The sequence below is a fragment of the Lathamus discolor genome, chromosome 2, assembly GCF_037157495.1.
Source record: "Lathamus discolor isolate bLatDis1 chromosome 2, bLatDis1.hap1, whole genome shotgun sequence".
NCBI lineage: Eukaryota > Metazoa > Chordata > Aves > Psittaciformes > Psittacidae > Lathamus > Lathamus discolor.
The window spans coordinates 61,980,992-61,997,137 of record NC_088885.1 but is presented as its reverse complement, the minus strand read 5'-3'; the positions used below and the strand labels follow the sequence as shown (position 1 = coordinate 61,997,137).

General features: G+C 43.9%; 1 protein-coding gene across 9 annotated transcripts in view; it reads left to right on the top strand.

Annotated features, from left to right (window-relative positions):
- The window catches only part of NFATC1 (nuclear factor of activated T cells 1), a 118,499-nt gene that overhangs the window by 60,059 nt on the left and 42,294 nt on the right, over positions 1 to 16,146 (top strand). For 6 of the 9 annotated variants that reach the window (XM_065667191.1, XM_065667188.1, XM_065667186.1 and 3 more), the window contains exons 7-8: positions 8,248 to 8,303; positions 9,584 to 9,716. In XM_065667191.1, the coding sequence (XP_065523263.1) occupies positions 8,248 to 8,303; positions 9,584 to 9,716 (189 nt within the window). The other 3 variants (XM_065667190.1, XM_065667189.1, XM_065667192.1) reach the window with 3 other exon arrangements.

Below are 16,146 nucleotides of genomic sequence, written 5' to 3'. Positions count from 1 at the left end.
ACTAACACCCACCTTTACCCCCTCCTCCCATCCCAAGTCAGACTTCACTCCTTGATTCCCGACTTTCACCTCTTCCCTGAGTGGTGCTGGGGAGCAGGGAATGGGGCTTCAGTCAGTCCATAACAGCTCCTCTCTGCTGCTCCTTCCTACCCACACTCTTCCCGTGCTCCAGCTTGAGTCCCTCCTGTGGGTGACAGTCTTTCATTAACTGCTTCAGTGTGAGTCATTTCCATGATGTTCAGTCCTTCAGAAACAGACTGCTCTGGTGTGGGTCCCCATGTCCACAGTTCCTGCCAGGAAGCCTGCATCTTCATGGGCTCTTCTTCACAGGCCACAGCTCCTGCAGGAGCCTGCTTCAGGAGCATGAGCTTTGCACAGCCTGCAGAGTAGATGTCTGGTCTGGTGTGGTTGTCTCCATGGGCTGCAGGAGGAGAACCTGCTAAACCGTAGCCTTCTCCACAGGCTGCAGGGGAATCTCTGCTCCAGTGCCTGAAGCACGTCCTCCCCCTCCTTCTTCACTGACCTTGGAGCGAGAATGTTTGCAGGGCTGTCCCTCGCACATATTCTCACTCCTCTCACAGCTGCTACACAACGTTTTTACCCCTTCTGAAATACGTTGTCAGAGAAATGCCACCAGGTTTGCTGATGGGCTCAGGTTTGGCCATCAACCGGTTCATTTTGGAGCCAGCTGGAGCTGGATCTGTCCAACATGCAGGCAACTTCTGGCACCTTCCCAGAAGACATGCCTGCAGCCCCCGCAGTACCAAAACCTTGCCATATAAACCAGTGCAAGGGGATAATTCCTGAGTACTTAGTTTTTGGGGAAATGTCTAAATCTCTTGGAAAAGCACAACTCATTGTCTTCTGTTACTTCCCTGACATCATTAAGAGTTGGTTCATGCCTCAGGTGGGGGTCACAGAAAGAGTGGGGAGAGCTGGGGGAAGAGGAACATGTTCGTTTTAGGTCTGTTGAGGGACTAAGACTGCACCTTCAAAAGCAATGTGTAAGAAAGTACAGTGACATTTAAGAGAGTAATAGAGAGATAAGACATTTTCAAGGTGTACCTTGTTGCGAGGAAACTGATGCCAAGGCAGATAATCAGAGGAGAAGAGGAGGGACCCCTAAGATTGAGCCCAACCTTAATGGACAAGAGAAACAAGACAAGGGACATGAGAAGGACAATGAGATGGAAACAATAAAAATGCCTCTCAAACGCTTGTTGTTGAGACTTTGCTAAAATGTCGTGCGGGGTTGCCATAATGTGATGTCTCTGGAAGATGATAAGTTGTGGCCATATAAATAAAATGAAGAAATTTGTCTTAAGAAGGAAGAATTGAAAGCATTTGGATCAAACTTACATCTTAAGATGAGAAAGAAGAAGGAGTAGGTATAGTACAGGTGGTGGTGTTGGCATCCCACACAGAAGTAGAGGAAAAGAATTGTAAATGGAAGGAAAATTTGGAACTTGGTCTAAACTGGCTGTGCGGTTTGTTACTCCAACAGTCTCTGAGAAAATATGAGACAAATTAGACTGAAGAAGGTGGACCAGGAATATTTTACTCAGTTTTCGCCTGCAAAGTCAGAGGTTCAGCCTACTAGAGGTTCCCAGAGCAAAGTAAAATCATGAAGACAAGATGACATGAATGTAAACAAAGACAGGATAAAGTATTGTCATGACTGCTAGTGGATGGCTGTGCTGGGTGTGCTTGGTTCAACTTGCCTGCTCTAGAGAGATTTTGCAGGGATGTCAAGCTGCAGTTTTACTTGGAAGCTGAGTATCTTAGACCTGGAATTACTGAGACTTATTGAATATAAAACCCTCAGACCAACAGTAATTTCAATAGGGGGAGGTGCCAGAAAGCACAAATTGCATAACCAGCTTCCATTCTGCTGAAAATAGGATCTGGCAGGTCATTCCAATGATTTTGGCTCAAAATGAACCCGGATCAGTCAGTTGTCAGCACAGTACCTCCTTTTAATTACCTGGACTAAAATTACAGTTCATTTGCAAACACTTGATCTCAGAATAATTAAGCCTGTTAGACGTATTGGGGTAAAAGCAGCTAAAAAGGCTCACCATTTACGTAAAGTGAGTCCCTCAGCTTTTGGCTTGCCCAGCTGAGCAACCAGAGAGGAAGCGCATGTCTGGCACAGAAGCCAAAGTACTGCAAGATACAGTTTGTACTGGATTTTTATCACCTGATTGCTGCATGACTTTTTTATTGCTAAGTTCAGGTAAAAAAGAAAAAGTAACTTGAGAGCATCATATGCATGACAGACACACCTATGTTTGTATAATACTCAGCTCCATATTGAAAAAATACATGTCTGAAGGAATGGACAATATCTCTATGCTGCAAAAAATGCTTAGGAGGAGACACAAATATAGCAGCTTTGATGTGGAAATAAAATACGTCAGCTATGCATGAGCCCTGCTGCACGTGGACTGATGCATGCCAGAAGACATGCCAGGGGCAGGGAACAACGCGATCGGGGAAGTCTTGATATCGGGGAAGCAGGAGTGTAGGCTGTGAGAAGGGCAGGACAACTGGGGGTCTTCCTGGCAAGGAAGAGGGAAATAAAAGAGGCAAAAATCAGACCAGCCATGTGGTCTCATAGCAAAAGTAGTGCAAGAGCAAAGAGGAAATCAAGATGGCTGGAGGCAGATGGGGATGAGGTGCCGGGCAGCAGGCATGCTATGGCAGCACTGGGAGCAGTGATGAGAGGTGGAGCTGCTCTGCAGGTGGCTGTGGGCCCGCACATGACCGGGAAGCATCTTGCTCCTTCAAGAAGGCCTCAGGGGAGTGAAGTGCCACTGGGGTGGTTGAAAGAAAGGTCCTGACCATTTGCACTGCAGATATTTATTCTCTGCTCCCTCTGCGTTTCTGAATGTTTTCTTGCTGTCTTTCTGCCCCGTCTTCCCTGTGCATCCCATGGCAGACTGCTTGGCTGTTGGTTCATCCTTACAGCCTTTCCCTTGTAAAAGCCTTTAAAATGTATGCTGGTGTGAAACATGGCATAGACTCCCATCCACAGATTATTGGGCTTGTTGGTGTCCATCTGGGGAAATGTTCACAGCATGATGCTTGCAAGACCAGTCTAGGAAAATCCTCTTTGCCACTTTCATTGCCAGCCCAAGCCCAATCTGTTCTTCATCTGGAAGCTGGTAGCATCTCTTCACACAACTGAATGACTTATAAGTCTGAATGACAAGACTTTGCCTTAGCCTTCATCCTTTTCTCTGGCTGGAAATGCATTCTTTCCTTCAGGACATATTCACAGATCAGTTATCTCAGCGCTGTGAGTGGACTTCCCAGGGAAAAGGGGCTGGGTGCAAATTGAAAACTTGCAAATCCATCACTCCTAAGGGATTTGAATATGCATTAACAGGGCTGAATAGGAAGGTAGACAACCTTTGCAGAACACCTCAAAATTTCACTGTATAATCATTCTGCATTTCATCTGTGCCCTGCCTGTTGTGGACATGTTAAAGTAATCTGGGACATAGTATAGGCATTATTGTTTAAGGTAGTCTTACAACACATTAATCAAGTAGTGGGTTCCTTTGGGAGAGTAGAGCTAGTTTCACCATCTTACTTGCAATATATGAATGTAAATAGAGATTTACAGTCTAGCCAGTGCAGTCAAACTGTTGAGCCGCAGGTGGGAAGGGTATAAACGTACACTGTGTACAGGCAGTGAAATCCTAGATTATGTCTATTCTTCTCATATCTCAAGCAAACACAGGACTACTAAAGAATATAGACTGTTTTAACCTCCTGTAGTAAAGTGAAATCACTTAAATATATCTGAACACTCCCATTATGCCTATTACATAGAGGCAAGATTTAGGTGGTTGCCAGATGTTATACCCTCATGAGTTTCCAGGCTTAGGATTTTTTGGTACTGTGCATTCTTTCCTTCTTGCCATCCATGCATCCATGGGTCTGTAATGCAAGTTATGCTGGTGGTTTGACTGTTGTAAGCTTGCAAACCCCTGGCACTATGGTTGAAGTTCTCTTGCGGTATGAAGGTAAACCCAGCCCTGGAAACCCTGTAGGAGTCCTGATGGGCACTGAGGAGGGGAAGACTGTAAAAAACTTTATTTGGAAAGTCTTTACAGGTCTTTGTGTTGCTCTTCCATGCAGAAATTCCATATGTTGTAGCGTGCTAGGCTTTATGTGTAAATAACTGATGCTGCTAGATTTACACAACTACTTTTTAGCACTGCTTCTGTGTAAAAACAGGCCTCTACAGTGCCTTTTTATGTGGAAATCTTGTAGCTGGGTGTGGTGGGGAAGCCGTTCAGTGACTCATACTGTAGGGAATTCCCTGATGAATTAGAGTATTTTTACTTCTGGACTTGTGCACAGTTTCCTTTAATGCTGGAGCGAGCGGCTGATAAGAGCAGACTACAAAGGCCCATTCACTGTTCAGCCACTGCATGTTGAACTGGGTGTTTATGCTTTGCAGAGCTGACAATCCACTCCACATAACGCAGTGAGTTCATGGTATTGTCGTCATCAGCAATCCCTGGTGCTTCAAGTGTCACAGCGCTGAAAAAAAACAAGGCTGAAGTGGCTGGTGGTGAAGCACGCCCGAAGCAGGGATGGCTATAAATAACATTGATCAGTCTGTAAATGTCAGGCTTCCTGACAAAACCCAGTGTCTTTGGCTGGTGGCAGTGCTGATGGCCACCTGTCAGTGGAGCACCGAGCCCGGGCACATCAGAGCCTGTGTGAAACAGGGGGGTTCTGGCTCCCCAGGCACTTGCCACACTCCTGTGCTGCCTCTTCGGAGGAGGGATTCAAGGGTACTTCCTCCAGCCCTTGGCATGGGTCCCAGGTGAAGCCTTGGCTGTGTCGGATCAACCACTGCTGCTGGCACCAGGGGAGCGGGGCACTCCTGCATGGACTCTGCAGGGCATTTGCACTGTGGTTCTGTGCAGGGCACTGTTATGTTTTTATTTCCCTTTTGTAAAAAAAAAAAAAAACAAACCAAAACACAAAAACGCGACAAACCGGCAGAAAACAAAGCAAATCCAATATAATACCTTGACACAACTTTCTAGCTATATAAAGTGATGTCTTGCTGTTCAAAATATCACACTGTAAATGCCAAAACAAAGCCAGGCATTTGGTTTGGAGAAGACACTTCTTATTACTTGGTAAAAAGTAAATAGTGAAATGACAGGGAATGAAATAAGATCTTTGGAAAAGCTGTTTTCTCCCTTTTCCCTTTTCCTCCCTGCCTCCTCCTCTCCTTCATCTCCTGCCTCCATCTCCCCCCCCCCCCCCCCAGTATAACAACTGCCCGTTTGGGTACGGTAATTCCAGAGAGTAAACTTTAACGGGAATGCCTGAAATGTGTCTGCTTCAGCTTTGTGTTATGTCTGTAATTTGAATTATTTGCATTTTGGAAAGGTATAAATTGCTCTGGTGTACTTTGGTTGGCCGGCGGCCAGGAGGGAGTTGCCTCGGGCCCCGAACCAGGCGGGCTGCTGCAGATGTGGCAGGCTTACAATGGAAACTTTTGTGGTCGAGCAGCCCTCACTCCTCTAGCACACGCTGACAGGAGGCGGCATCCCGCCTGCTCGCCAGGGTCCCCGGCGAACGGGCACTGGGGTAAAACCGTTCTCTCCAACATAGGCAGATTGTCTTGAGGCTCCGGACTTCTACAGATGGTTGCGAAGCCATTATTCCTTTCTCTCCTTATTTTTTATATTTTTTGGGGTTTTTTTATATTTCAGCTGAACTGTATAAACCTGCAAAACATGTTTACTGTAAGAGGTTGACGTAGTGTTCTAAGGTTTCCCTCCTGGAGCTGGTCCCAGTCCGTGGGCGTTGAGATTTCCCTCTTGGTTCACCAGACGTAATATGAGGAATTGTCTTTTTTTTCTCCCCCCCCTTTTTTTTTTCTTTCTGTCTCTTGCTTCATAACAACTTTTCCTCCCTGTGTTTTTGTTAAATGAAATGTCACTAGCTGTTAATGAGTTGTCTATTCCCTACTTCTTGCCTCTCTTCCCCTTCCCCTCAGTTGCTGAGCAGCAATGGTCTGGACAGTCTCAAGGGGATTTCTTGGAGCAAAACCCGTATTGTTCTTACTAGCTTCCAAAGACGAGCCATGGCTCTGGATTTCTATTTTCCTAATAGTTTAGATTACAGCATTTTAAATATTTCTGAACAAACTCTCTTTGTCATCATAAAAATTTCAAAAGCGCATAAAGGCAGTGCTGCGTGAAGTAATTGAAAGATTAGCTAGAGATGGAGTCATTTTGAATTTTACTGAAGTATCGGCAGGAAATAAAAACCAGAAACCTGAATCAGATCATTCCTCTTGCAAAGCAGAAATTAAACGCAGCAAAAAAGCTGAATTTCTGGTAATCCATTTGTGAAGGCAGATCGAACACATGTTAACTACTAGTCTGGGTGTCTCTAGATTGAAAACAAAAAGAAACCCCAAAACACCAACAAACCCCTTGCAAAGAAGAAGGGCAAAATGTGTCAGCGCTGGTGTTATGATAGCGTTATATTACTTTTAACACTGGTTGAATTAATTGAGGGGGAGAGGGAAGGGGGTGAGGTGGAGCTACAGGGGCTCTATAGGGAGAGGGCTGGAGGAGAAGGAGGCTGCTTCCAGACAAGAGATGTGTCCTGGCTTGCCGAATTTCGATCAGTTTTTTTCTACTGACAGCTCAGGGGAAGCATCTGTTGGATAAATTGTGAAGTGATCGCCAGTCCTCCTGAGAAGTCTGCTTCAACTCTGGCTCTCTCCAAAGGCATCGTTAAGGAGTCTCGAGCACAGTCTGGCTGCTCCTTCTCTCCCCCTCAGCAGAACGTGGCAGTACCAATTAAAGGGATTCCTTTTCCAGGATCACAATTTAAAATGTAGGAAGAAGCTAAGGGTGGATCTGCTAATTGTTTCCTACAGAAAGACTTGCCAAATCTACTGTGCTGTTTGTGCTGCAGCTTTCACGTTGTACTTCTTTCCATACATTAAAAAGAAAGGGGGTTTGGACATTAAAACAATCGCCAGGGCTAGTCCCTCAGCAGCATTCCTTTCACAGTAGGACAGCTGTACACAAAAATATTATTTACAGACACTTGTAATAAATCAGGCAGTTCTAAATGCGTCACCTTCATCCTGGCCATGAAAGTGAAGAGAGAAGAAAAAGTGCATTCAGCCTTTTTACCTTCCCAAGAGCTGTTTTTCTAAGGCAGGTCCACGTCTGTGTGATGAAGTTCAAAATAACTAATATTTGCATTTGCATGTCCCGATGCTGCAATAAAGGTACAAAAGAGATGACATAAAGTCTCATTTTCCTTTCCATTCTGGTGACATCTGACAATGGTGCGACTTAGGAAGCTGCATGTATCCCCACTGCCCAACTTAGCAGTCTGCTTGTGGCCTTCCATACACGTTTGTGTTTTTCTAGGCTTGCAGAATGGAAACCGTATGTTTTGTATTATTTTTCTGTTTTCTGTTGAGTTTTGAAGCCGCAGGGAAGAAGAAATACCTGTTATTGACCAGTGACTCCTGTATCACTGAGGGACAGGAAAAATGACTAGATAAAACCAAAGAAAAGTCCAAAAGAAAGGTCCCAGAAAAAGTGATAGCTGTGGCTGAAATCCATGTTTGCTTGAAAACAGAAATTTAGTGAATTAGGAGGACCAAACACACCACTAGAAGCAGCTTCAGAAAACTCGTAAGTGGGACCACTGTAGCTGAACTAAACCAACTTTAAAATTAAATCAAAAGCTGTATTTCCAAGCCTGTGGCCTTGCCTTTTGATCCAAGAAGAAGAATTATGACAAGCCAAATTAGGAGTATATTAAAATTAAATACTTCATGGCTGAGGAGCTTCTTTAATACTGCTTGTTTTGTTTTGTAGTGATCCCAAGGCCTCGCAGGTAGCAGTGTATTTTTTCTGAAAGTTTGGGAAACTAGGGTGTGGAACAGTGTTTTGTCCAAACTCGTAGCAGAATAAGCTCCCGATGGCTTTCCCCCATTGCAGTATTATGCACTCTGGATTGTGGTTCCCCCCTTCAAAAAAGTTAAATGGACTCCCATCACTGGTTACCCAGATGGCATCCTGGTTGGGCAACACTTGGACAATGCATTTTGAGAGCTGTTTTTCATATATGCAGTGCCCCTTCAAAGAGATTTTTTTTGTGAAAGTCCTTCTTTTGTTGGCTTGGGAGAGGAAAAAAGGACGGAACTAGATATCTTTTTCTTTTGTCTTTTAGATGGTCACCATGTGTGGGAAATGGAAGCCAAAACCGACAAAGAAATGTGCAAGCCAGTAAGTCTGCCTTAAATATTTTAACATCAAGATAAAAAATATATATTGCCTTCTCCAGCACTGTTGCTAAAGAGGGATTTCCAAGGCTCTGGCAGTGAAACAGAACAAGTACTTAGGCCTCCCCTCCTGGAAATCTTTCTTTAATGGGAGCATGGGGTAAAAAGCCTTTGTTGGAAGCTATCCCGAAAGTAGGAGAGGCCATTTGGAAAATATTTTTTCATTGTCCGGGATGGGCCAACCCCATCTCCTCATCTTCTGTCTTGCTGGGTCAGTTCTTCCCTTTGCTCCCAAAGCAATTTCTGAGCATTTTCCTTGGCTTTTGTCTATTGTCAGCAGAAGAAATGTGAGTCCCCTCACAGGAGATCAGCCCTATGGTTGGAAAAGTGTGGCTCCCTCAGTCATGACTGTAAGTGGGAAATAAGGCCACTATTCCACCTCTGCAGGAATATGCAACAGTTTGTTAGCTGCAGACCTGCTGGAGATGTGCAGGCAAACAATTCAAAGACCTGAATGCAGACCAAATGCTAAGATGAGCATTCCCTTTCATTCTTTCAAAAAAGTGCCAAGGGAGGTTTTGATGGTGATAGCAGATTTCACTGTGCATTTGTGTAAGCTGATGCCCTAGAAGTTAACTTGTTCCTTAGCCCCATGCTGGAGCATTTGGGTTTTGACAGTGGAAGATCATCTGCACATTCTCCAGCCCTTATTCCTGTAGCACTAGATGTTCTTGCAAGATCTCCTATCCGCAGAAATTAGTATGTTTAAAACTTCTGAGTTGTTACATGAAAAAAACTTTTCATTATGGAAGATGGAAGTATCTGAATAATCATATGCCTGTTCTAATTCTCCTTTCAAAGGAAGTTGTGTTACGGTGACAAAGACTGGGGATGACCTGCCAGCCAAGCAGTTGTGCTTTCTCCTCCTGAGTTAGGACTACAATTTTATTGTGGTCCCAGATCCTTGTCAGACACAGGAGGGACAGAGCCTTGCCCAAATGGAGTATCATATTTGCTGTCAGAAAGGGAGGAGATGAAAGCTAGTGATTTTGAAAAGACTTGAACCATGCTAAAATCTTATTTTCCTACTTCTGAAAACTTTGGCATGGATACTGGGGTGGTGGGAGGCCATCCCTGCCCACATAGCCCACCACTTCCCTTGCAAAGAGTGTGTTCCTCCTTGTGAGCTCAGGCACCTCCTTCTTGCAGTTAACATGTGAATCCTATTGTACAGCTCGACTGCCTTAGTTGTTGTGCCTTGACTTTGTTTTGTTGCTTTTGCAGAATTCGTTGGTGGTTGAGATACCACCTTTCCGCAATCAGAGAATTACCAGCCCTGTTCAGGTCAACTTCTATGTCTGCAATGGAAAGAGAAAGAGAAGCCAGTACCAGCTTTTCACCTACCTTCCTGCTAATGGTAACAAAATATGTCTCTGCTAGTAAAAATAAGAGATAATAATGACTACTTTGATACAAGGTGCTGATAGTTCTTTAGTAATTGAGTAATTTGAAGATATACCTGGTACTATGAAATGAGATTGAGAATCAAACCATAAGCGCTGCTTTCTCTGCTGCCCGCAGAAGAGACCTTCTCTTAAGATTATTTTCTTTCATAGTGGTGGCAGAGAACTGTTGGAACAAGGACTTTTTCTGGTTTGGGGAGGTGAAGAGCCCCAGCACAAATTCAGCTGTGTAGCCACGAACTGTGAATGTGCTGAGCTCTCCGCTATGTTACTGTTAACCCTCAGTCTCACTTTGTGTCCCCAGAGCGTACCCTGCATTTGAATAATACTTCTGAATTCACACAACAACATTATTAGCTGGATGGGCCCTAAGCTGGAGGTGTGTGTGGATTCTCTTTCCAGTCATCATGCACCACGCCATCTCTTGCAGGGTGAAAATAGCGCTCCACGCTGGTGCTGCTCTTGAGTAGCGATGAAGAGCACAATATGGATGGAGAGTGCTCCATACGAAATGCTTCATATATAGGGGATGTTCAGAAACACCTGTGCCAGGTGTTTTTTGAAGCTTCTATTGGTGACTCTGAACTGACAATAAAGTCACTCTTGTTAGCTGAATTCCAAGCAGGCTTGTATGAAGATTTTAATAGCAAGTAAATTCAGATTTCTTTAATTTGAAATGGCTCTTTTTCTGAGAACAGTTTCTGGAGGAAAGTAGGAAAAAAGGCTGGTTGTTTTGTTGTGGTTGTTTTGGAGGGAAGAGAAATTAGAAAAATTATTAGCTTCATGCCTTTTTTGTAGACGTTCCAAGAGAAAATAGTCCTTCTGAGGGAAATTCCCACAAAGCAATACGTGAGCCATGTCACATGATGACAAGAGACCTGCCAACTTTTTGCAGGTGAAATCCCACAAAATACATGTTTGGAATTTCACCCAGTTACCTTGCGTGCGCTCCAGACTTTTATCAGGACTTCAGTTAAAAGTACAGGAAACCTTACATGGGCAACCAACTGCTTATTGCATGTGCTACGTAACTGTGCTTCGCTGAATCAGCCTACTTATGCAAACTTCATCCCCAGTGGATATGTCTGTGTATATTTAAAGTCTGTTTCTCTCAAATTGGAAAGGAAAAAGTTGTATTCTCTTGCACAACACTTTTCAGCAACAAAAGTCTGTTGTAGAGGCCAACAGGTATTGCCTTGCCACCTACACATAAATATTTCAGATACATGCCTGTTGTTAACTGCTGTTTATTAAGTGGCATCTTTCCAGCCTTTACATAGCCCATTTTTTGGAAATAGTTTTCACTGCTGCAGAATTGGTTTATACTACCACCATTCTCAGTTTGAAATATTTGATGTTTCATTTGATGTGAAGAGATGGGAGTATCTACCTAGTGAAAGACAACAGAGAACCAGCCTAAGCTTTATTCTGCAAAGACATCTTTAATTATGGTAATTTTTGAAAACATTGGGAATCTTGTTTAGTCTGTTTTGCTGATCTAAATTAATTTGAAATATTTTTGTTTCAGTGTAGGGAAACCTGAAAGAAAAACTGTAACACCAGGGCAGGGTAAAGGGAAGCAGGTATTCGTAGTAAATATGCCGCTCCCCCCAACACCTTCCTGTTTGGTTCTCCACTCACGTTCTCTTAATATATATATATATATATATGCATATAGGTAATTAAAAAACATCTTACATTCTTTGCGAACTTTCTCATTAACAGTGGTAATACTGAATGTGCTTCTGCAGTCATCAGAATTAATAGTATAGTATGTTTTTATTATACCTGTGTTGTAGCTGTTTTGCCCTTATATTGATGGTGGTTGTTTCCATTGTGCCTTTCAAAGGTAGATACTGTAACATTGACTACATATTGAGAAACTATGCACAATGACTGAATCAGTCATTTAAGCTGCTGTATTTCTAGGAGTCATTTTAGAATGTTCTGCTTTATTTGATTTCAGGCACAACATTCTTTTAATGTTTTGAGATATTACAGAAAACTTAAGTTTAGTTCATGAAGAAAAAAATACTTGCGTCAACAACCACTGCGTGATCAGTGTAAAAAATTGTAAAGGAGATAAGCTCTGTTTTGGTCCAGGTAACACTCTGTCGCTTGTTTAAACAAATCCAATGAACATAGAAGGTGTAGGGTTTTGACAAGCAAATGTCAGAGTGATCATCAAGTGTAAGATGTGGTTTTACACAAATCAGATGGTATCCTGTAAGCTTCTTCTCCTTCCGTGCTTTAGTACTAGTCAAAATGCTAACATTTCAGCACCTACCATAATATTGCAGGTATTTCTGCATGAGGGATCCTTTAAAAGCTGCGTCATGCACAGCAGACATTATTTTACAGCTTGACTGTATTGTGCCAAAGCAAAACACTGTATATGGATTAAAGCCTCGGTACTGTGTGAGCCTGCTGTCCGTGCTCCTGGGGTGGATGTGGGCCCATGCAGATGGTGCAACCACTGGGAGAGCCATGGGCTCGCTGTGTGGCTCCCACCCTGACCACAGAACAATAGGTTGTTTTTTTTCCTGTAGCTCCTATCTCTCCTCATTCCCTAGGGGAAAACAGCCAGTGGATCCAGGGACACATGGACTCATTCGTCCCATCTCCTGTGGATGGTCCTATAGCATCTCTATGGAGTACAGCTCTGTGACACGCAGCCAGCACAAGCTGCGCTCTCCAGTGGTTTCGCCGCCATAAGGCCTCTCCTGTGCTGCAGAGATTTGGCAGGATTGTACTTTTTCTCTGTGTTAACTCAAGTGTTTTGCAAAGCAGGGGCTTACTTGTTGAAGATGAGTTCCTGCCTCAGAAAGAGGAAAAAAAGTGCTGTAAAAATTAAAATCTTACTGCTCTGTAAATGAAAACTTTAAATAATGAAACAAAACAGAAAGTACAGGCTTCACAAATGGGGCCAAGGTCTGGAAAATGGGCTTGCTTAAGTCTTTGGCTTGGGACAGACCATAAACCTAAGTACTCGTAATCCAGTTTTAACTGAAATTTTGATTTACTGTTCTGCTGAATTTAAGCAATCTCAGAATCCTGTATTAGCCTATATTGTGCTAATATAGGCTAATAGTTCTGTTTCATACAGAAATGACTGTAAAGTCATCTTTTTTTTTTTTAGCATTGCTTCAATATTGCACATTGCTGTGCAATTGCATATCAGTTTTGTCCTAGAGCCTGCAGACTGTAGGCTCTTGAGACTCCTCCCCAGACATGCCTGGCACAGAAATATAGGTAATTTCCATACCATTCTGGCACAGGTGAATTCCCGCAGCTCATATGGTAAGTACTGATACGTTTTGCCTTGCCACATCCCATCAGAATGTGAAGAGGAAGGCACATGATCGGACGCTGCAGTCAGGAGTCTGAGACAAGCACAATGAGCAGATGCTTGGATATTTGGCTTTTAAAGTCTCTCCACTGCTGCAGCTCTGCCCAGGTGTGCTCTGCAGCCCCACTATGTGCAGCAGAACACTTTTGGAAGATCATTGGTGAGCGCTGCACTTGTGGACCCTATCCTCTAGAAAAATGCTTGGGTTTCATTTCTGGTTATGAGAGTGTATCATTTTGCTTCTATGCATTTGCTATACCATTGGCCCATATATGCATTTCAAAACCGAGTTATAGTCTTCTGCAATCACTAGACTTAAGCAGTAGCATTTGAGATATAAACTAATCTGGAAAGGCCGAAGAAGAACAGAAGCAACCAGACATGCATGCTGTGGTTCCAAATCCTGTGCTTTCATCTGCTAAGAAAGCTGAAGGAGTTCTCCAGTTCAGAAGGCTTTAAACAACACAGTGAATGATAAGGGTTAGATCTCTGTTTATTCAGATTTCTTTTAAGTAGTTACATCAAAATAGAGGAAGCATGTTCAGGAACTTATTTTTCACAGGAGCAAATGCTGTCTATGATTTCTCTTATCGTAATGAATATTGATATCAAGAATGGTGAACATAGAAAAGTATTTGAATTTATTTAGACAAGTAGTGGTATTTGACTAAGGAAGACTAGTTTGTCTAGGAAATATTTAATAAGCTGGATAAAGGAAAGTTGATGTGGTTGTTTTACTGGAATGAAAAACATGCTTTTGCGAAGAGTTGATAAAGTATGTCCGGTTTCTGTTTCTGTCAGGCTTCTGAATTGTCAAAGCATTATTAAAAAATCATTTCACTACTTCAAGTATTTATTAAAATTGTGTTGATATGCTGGGCAACTTTAATTTTCAGACGCATTTCACCACACATAGGCCAGATTTCCAAGTGCACTGCCTTCACTCACAGAGCTAGCTTTTCTGCAGTTCCACTGCCTCCCTGCAGGCACCTGCACAAGCCCAGGATGCTGAGCTCCTCTGAAAACCTGGCCACATAGACAATGGCTTGATGGGGATGGAGGTCCTTGAATCTGTGGGTACAGAGCTGTGCTGAGAGCCTACCTGTAGTACCTAGATATGCCTCAGTATTGTTGGTTACAGCCCGGTGGCGCAAAAGTGAAGCTCTTGGAGTGCTCCTGAAAGGGGTGAGCGGTGCCCACTGCGCATTGCTGTCAGCATCCTCCCAACTTCCTGCTTCTGCTCTAAAATTATCTCATGCCTGCCCTACAATCAGCAGTTTTCTAGTGATTACGTTGAGCAGCTGTGCCTGTTTCACCTCGTCTCTTCCGCCCACAACTCACTTTCTAAGTAAAAAGGCAGCAATCGGCCGCCTTGCTGGAAACAATAAAACGAGGATGCAAAGCATTGCCACTCTCATGTCACACACAGCATAGCTTTTGCTGACTATCTCCTGACACCTCTCACCTCTTCAGTATTCGTTGAGTTTTCATGCTTGAGGCTGGCAACAGTATTAGCCTAGCTATGTCTACAAAATAGTAGTGATTTGGGGGCGGTTGGGGAAGCAAGGCCAAATTCAGTGCCTGGGTTGTGAAACCTTCCTAACCAGCGGCATATGCAACATGACCACACCAGTGCCACGGTGGGCAGCATCTCAACGGCACCTTGCAGCTGGCCTGGGGACCCAAAGAAAGGGACGTGGAAGTCAGTAGGAGTGCGTTACACCTCGGCCCACCTTAGGTCAGGGCCACATTCTTGGGGCCATGTGTGAGGGGACCAAGTGCAGCTGAGCCAGGCCTGAAGCCTTGGACCTGCTGAAAGTGCTTCCATCCAGCCCAGGGAGCTGCCAGGTTGCTGCAAAGCCTATGCAGATCAGGGCAGGGCAAAAAGGAGAGATGATGGGTGAAGGTTGGCCCCAAGGGGTTTTATTTTGCATGAAAATATGAATCACGGTTGCTAATTTTTACACTATGTGCTGTTATAGTTTATTTCATTTTGGCTGCTAGTTGGCTGATTGTTACTTTTGGCATCTGGCAGAATAACAAAAAGCAGGTGAGATTTTGTCAGAGTCCTGTTTCCATATTAGAGGATTACAAAATTCATCATCATCAGGCACATCAGCCCCTCTGCTCCCTTCCAGCATCTACATGAGGTCTGTGGTGAAACAGAGATGCGCATTACACTTTATAGCATCACAGCCTCATGTACTTTTGCTCCCAGTTGCTCAGTCCCCGCTAGAACTGCCTATGTTTCATCTAGGTGACATCCCATTTCGGCTGTCAGCCAGAGCCTGGCCAGTTGCATCTGACCTGTGCATGCGATCATCTTGATCATTAGAGGTAAAACTGCCTCACTGTGTGGTGCTCCATCTTCAACTGGAAGATCAAGAAGGAGCATTACCTGTGAGATGTCCTTGGAACAGGCAGGGGTGGACAAGCACTGTGCAGAAACCCCTGTCTGTGTCTGACCATCACACAGCAATGATCACCCATAATAGTTAACTTCCAGTGCATAAAGTTGTCTTTTGGCAGTACCTCCCTTTTCAAATACTCCCCTTCAGATGACAAAACCCAGCCTGTAGTTTAGGTCACCAAACTCCTCTGCATGAGCATTTCGAAGACTCCCTCCCTTGCTTGCCAGTGATTTCACAGGCATATGTTAGCAAGCGTGAGGCTTTAGGCTCTTCCAATTAGCTTAAAAGCCAAAGGTAGAACTTCTATGAGGGAGAACAGGGTTTAGGATTACATGAGCTGGATTACAGGAGATGCTTATTTTTGTTCTCCTCGAGTGGCTGATCACCATAATTAATCTAGCCCAGTGATTGATCCTAAAGGGGTCATGGTGGTAATGGCTGCTGGAGGCAAAATGTGTTTTTCTGCCTGTGGTAGGGCCTGCAACCATTGCTGAAGAGAAAGACCAAGTCAGAGCCAAGATGGCTGAGGTCAGCCATGTGCAGACACCTCTCTGGAGAGGGTGGATCTGTGGGTAGGTCTGGCACAGTAAGGATGCCTTCCTGCCAGTCCATCTTTGCAGAGCT